Genomic DNA, 5,605 nt, shown 5'->3' on the forward strand with positions numbered 1-5,605 from the left:
TCCGTGAATGATGTCATCAGCAGCTCGAAGACGTATTAAAATATTCCGTGAATGACGTCGACAGCACCCCGTAGATCTGTTAAATATTCTGTGAATGACGTCGAGAGCTACTCGTTGGCCCGCTAAAATATTCCATGAATGATGTCGACAGCACCTCACTATATTCTCTGGTGAAAAACGTCGACAGCACCCATAGGCCCACTGAAATATTCCGTGAATGACGTCGACAGCACCCCATAGGCCTGTTAAATATTCCGCGAATGACGTCGACATCACTTCGTATTCCAATAAAATATTTCGTGAATGACGTCGACATCACCTCGTAGGTGCACTAAAATATTCCGTGAATGGCGTCGACAGCACCCTGTAGGCTCACTAAAATACTGCAAAACAAAATGGACTGCTGATTTAATATAGCCCCAATAAACATTACAACCATCTGCAAAAAACAAACTTTGTATACAAATTTACATGCGACAATGAAGGATGTCATCCCCGATCTAATATTGGCATGACCACCACAAAGCTTCCGAGAGGAATGACCTGCCGTCACTAAGCTGGAGCCCCTGGAAACCATATTACGAAAACTCCCTTTTGGCTTCCTTACTCCACTCCACCTCCACTTCTACTTACCAACACTCACTGTTGGCTTCCTTACCAACATTCCATGTTGGCTTACATATCAATATTCCCTGTTGACTTTCTTACCAACACACCTTTTTTAGCTTCCTTATAGCACTCCCCCCAGTTGGCTTCCATACTACAACTCAACCTGTTGGCTTCCTAATCAGCACTTCCTTTTGGCTTCCTTTTCAACACTCCCCTGTAGGCTTCCTTACCAACACAATTCCGGTTGGCTTCTTTACCAACACGCCCTGTAGGTTTCCTTACTAACATTCCCTGCATGCTTCCTTACCAAAACTTCCCTCTTTAGGCTTCCTTACCAACACTCTCCCAATTGACCCTATCAACACTCAATCTGTTAGCTTCTTTACCAAACTCCCTGTTGACTTCTTTACCAACACTTTTTTATTAACATCTTTATTGACAAAATTTAATTACAGTTTTGCCTAATCTGAAGATTTCAATTAAGTCTTATTAAATTAAGGATAATGCTGGTATTCACTGTCATACAGGACAGAGGGTCATACACAGGGACAATAGGTCTAAATTGTATGCTGAAGCAGATATATAATATCATGATTACAGGCATTGTTTCAATGTATTTATATGTAAAATCAACTTTCTATTGTGCACTGCCACACAAGGCAGAGATGGGTTTATAAGAGATGCATCCTAAACAAATTAAATAAAATTGTTCTTCATTCTTAAAATACCCAAGCAAATTTAGAATAAATTGTTACGATGTCGTCCAGTAAACCAGATTAAATGAAATAGTTACACAGTTGGTGGTACAATAGGCCAGGAGGTCTAAAATCTTTTACGGCTTCACATACAACAATAATGTGTTCTAATGAATGTATTAAAGGTTTGTCACTGAGTTGGAATCTGAATATTCTGGTAGTGGCTCAGCCTGACTAACCTGCCAGATATGCCTATAGATAAGGCGAATTCGCGTAATGACTACATCAAATTGCCTAGTCCGGTTACTGTGCTGACCATACAAATACCTATTATTACAAAAGTTGCCATATCTTTTAATACTGCAGCTTTCAAGTCACTGGGCATTTTTTAGTTCTTATAAATCTTAATTAATTTCTTTAATTTGTATGTTTCTAATAATTGCATTAGATAATCCAAAGTCATAATCAGTTTTTTCATTCCTGCAAGCGTCATATGCCAGTTGATATACAAAGTTATGTTTTCCAACTCCAACATGGGATGGGATCCACACCAATTTTATACAATAGTTATTATCATCGGCAAAAATTACATTACATTTAATATTACAAGCTACTTCAGACATAAATTGTGATGGGTTATTTAAGGACTGCAGAGCACTTTTAGAATCACAGAATATCACTCCACCACCATTGAGCTTGATGTAGTCAGTGGCCAGATAAATACCCAATAGCTCAGTCTGTGTTGTGCTTGACTAGTTGTCCAATCTCTGTGTACTAGACATGATAATTTCATTCCCATTATATATTGCACATGCACAAATTGTTTTACCAGTGCCTAATTGCACAGAGCCATCATTAAAGCCATAGGATTCAGTTGATTTGAGATTTTGAAGAAGACTGTCAATAGCTTTTAATGTTATACATCTCATATTTTCAGTGTTATACATATCTTTGATATTGATGTGGGTATAATGAACATCTTTCCAAGGGGGAATATAGTGAACATTTTTATCAGGATTAAGAGGCACATCCAGTTTCATAAGAATAATGGCACATCCACTGAGCCACACACAGTAACGAGTTTTTTTGCGGCGGATTCAGGGAAGTCAAAATTGTTTAGAATGGATCTGAATTTAATATGAATAGAGCTGGGGGGACCATTATTTTTTAAAGTTTAATAAATAAAAAATAAACAGGAATTAACAAAAAATTATTTTAGCTTTCTTTGTAAATCTCATTAAAGTGTTTTACCAAATTCGCCAGAATATCTAGAATATACTTAAACTACTTTTAACGTCTAGCACTAGTTGGTATGGCGTTATGTTTAAGAAAATGCACCTTTTACAATTTCGTGTTAATCTTAGCAAGTATTACATATACACCAAAAGGCGTCTCACAATATTCAATATGTGCACGAATATTTGACCTTGGTCCTTGAGTATGCTCAAGACTGAAATATGTTAAGTGGTTGTCAAGTAATCTCATGTTGGAGTTTTAATAACCTATCTGCGGTTTAAATACCTTAACGAGAAGTAAAACATATTCATATATTTAATATTTGACATTTAACAAGGGAATTTTAATTATTAACTTAAAAGAAAACCATATATTAAAATAAGGATTTTAGTATATATTGAATTATTTAATATAATAAAGAAATAAGAAACAATAATAATTATATATTTCTCAGTGGAACGTCATTATAACCTCGAGTTACAATTCAAGGACTCAGGACTCTCCCGTATAAAAACCCCGGCATCACTGCTGCAAGACACACTCTCTCAGTTGTGGCCACAGCTAACCAACGTTCAGTCATGAAGCTCTTGGTAAGTTGCACTAACAATCGGACTCTCTGATATTGGTTAATATTTATTATAATGCATTATATTTAATATCAAGGAAAGTGGTGGTATTTTTAAAGAATATTTCGTATACGAGAACTGCAATACAGTACTTTACTGCAAAATATTATATGACTATACGTGTAATTTTTCATATTTAGGTGTTTGTGATCCTGGCGGCTGCCGCTTGCGCTTCTGTGATTGAGAAGCGAGATGCGGAGCCCAGTTACGTGACGAGCAATTACGGAAGTGCTTACCCTGCATACAGTCACCGTTACCACAATGGAAAGAGGTCTGCCGAACCAAAGCCTGAACCATCGTATCCTGTCTTCTACGCTCCTCGTCACGTTTATATGCGCCATTTCTACAAGAGATCTGCCGAACCAGAGCCTGAACCGTCGTATCCTGTCTACTACGCTCCCCGTCACGGTTATGGCCCCCATATCTACAAGAGGTCTGCAGATCCTGAACCATCCTACTCCGTCTTCTCTAATTACGGTTACCGGCCACTCAACGCTTATAGCCACCACCTTTACTAGACTTCTGCTAATCCAAATGACATTATCTATACCTACATTTAGGCCTACGAAAAACCAAACCATCTCAACAATAATTTTCAGAATATGAGGCCTACATTGCAAACAATTGGAAAGATCCCATTCAACGCCAGGATTACTAACACTATGATATCCATGAGCTGAATTATAAATTTAATTATACAACAAGATCAGTGTTGCTTTGACGATTGTTATGTTCTACAACAAAGAAATATATCTATATAATGACTTTAAGTCTATTATTAAATATCATTTGTATCATTAATATCAAAGTGGTAATATGATGCTAATGCGATTCAGAGTGTTACTGGTTTGTTGACATTGGTTATGATGCTTAATATTATAAATAATTATAATTGAATTATTTATAATTAATAACAATAGTTTAATAATTAATCATAGTGTCATTGGGAACTGCTGCCGTGGAATTGCCGCCCGACATTTTCATGATCTGCTATGGTGTAATGGTTAGTGTACTTGCTAGCTTCCTGGTTAGCCTGAGTTCAATTCTCACATAAAGAGAAGAGTTTTTGTGTTATATATACTTGAAGTTCATGTAAGTGTGTGTGATAAAATATGGGCTCGAGTTTTCCCCTAGCAAATATAATTGAGTTGGTAGTACGTATGTCTGATCTGTCACCAGTAGCTAGTGTCATTGGGAGCTGTTGTCGGGGAATTGCCGCCCGACAAGCAGTTCTTTTATTGATCTGTTTAGGAATTTGACTTCAGATTCTCTGCATAGCAGAGAAGCTGAAGTCCATCAACTAATTTAGTTTACACACACACACACACACACACACACACACACACACACACACACACACACACACACACACACACACACACACACACACACACACACACACACACACACACACACACACACACACACACACACACACACACACACACACACACACACACACACACACACACACACACACACACACACACACACGCGCACACGCACACACACACAACCTCTCTCTGTACCCTCCCGCACTAACCCACCCCCACACACCCTTTCCATCCCCCTCCCTCACTTCCACCTTCCACCTCTCCCCATATACTCACACACCTCCTCTCTCTCTCTCTCTCTCTCCCCCCCTCTCTCTCTCTTTCTCTCTCCCCCCCCCCCTCTCTCTCTCTCTCTCTCTCTCTCTCTCTCTCTCTCTCTCTCTCTCTCTCTCTCTCTCTCTCTCTCTCTCTCTCTCTCTCTCTCTCTCTCTCTCTCTCTCTCTCTCTCTCTCTCTCTCTCTCTCTCCCTCCCCCTTTCTCTCCCTCTCCCCCTCTCTCTACCTCTCCCCCCCTCTCTCCCTCTCCCCCTCTCCCTCCCTCTCCCCCTCTCTCTCCCTCTCCCTCTCTCTCCCTCTCCCCCTCTCTCTCCATCCCCCCTCCCTCTCCCTCCCCCCTCTCTCTCCCTCCCCCCTCTCTCTCCCCCTCCCCCCTCTCTCTACCCCTCCCCCCTCTCTCTCCCCCCTCCCCCTCTCTCTCTCCCCCTCTCCCCCCTCTCTCTCTCCCCCTTCCCCTCTCTCTCCCTCACCCCCTCTCTCCCTCCCCTCTCTCTCTCCCTCCCCTCTCTCTCTCCCTCCACTCTCTCGCTCCCACCCCTCTCTCTCTTCCTCCCCCCCTCTCTCTCCCTCCCCCCCTCTCTCTCTCTGTCTCTGTCTCTCTCTCTCTCTCTCTCTCTCTCTCTCTCTCTCTCTCTCTCTCTCTCTCTCTCTCTCTCTCTCTCTCTCTCTCTCTATCTCTCTCTCTCTCTCTCTCTCTATCTCACACACACACACTCATAGGGAAATCATGGAAGGGAGGCGAACTCTGACTGCCAAACGCAGGACATTCACAACTGGAACAAACACAGAGGATGGGATGGAACAGGAAGCCTGTTTGAAGGAAGTACTCC

At 41.1% G+C, this 5,605-nt stretch overlaps 1 protein-coding gene across 1 annotated transcript; it reads left to right on the plus strand.

Moving 5' to 3' along the window:
* Positions 1 to 3,087: 3,087 nt before the first annotated feature.
* On the plus strand, positions 3,088 to 3,931 carry LOC123750587 (adhesive plaque matrix protein-like). The gene is made up of 2 exons (XM_045732690.2): positions 3,088 to 3,130; positions 3,307 to 3,931. The coding sequence occupies exons 1-2, from the start codon at positions 3,119 to 3,121 to the stop codon at positions 3,682 to 3,684; spliced, it is 390 nt and encodes a 129-aa protein (XP_045588646.2). The 5' UTR covers positions 3,088 to 3,118; the 3' UTR covers positions 3,685 to 3,931.
* The last annotated feature ends 1,674 nt before the right edge of the window (positions 3,932 to 5,605 follow it).

This window comes from Procambarus clarkii, chromosome 54, assembly GCF_040958095.1.
Source record: "Procambarus clarkii isolate CNS0578487 chromosome 54, FALCON_Pclarkii_2.0, whole genome shotgun sequence".
Classification (NCBI taxonomy): Eukaryota; Metazoa; Arthropoda; class Malacostraca; order Decapoda; family Cambaridae; genus Procambarus; species Procambarus clarkii.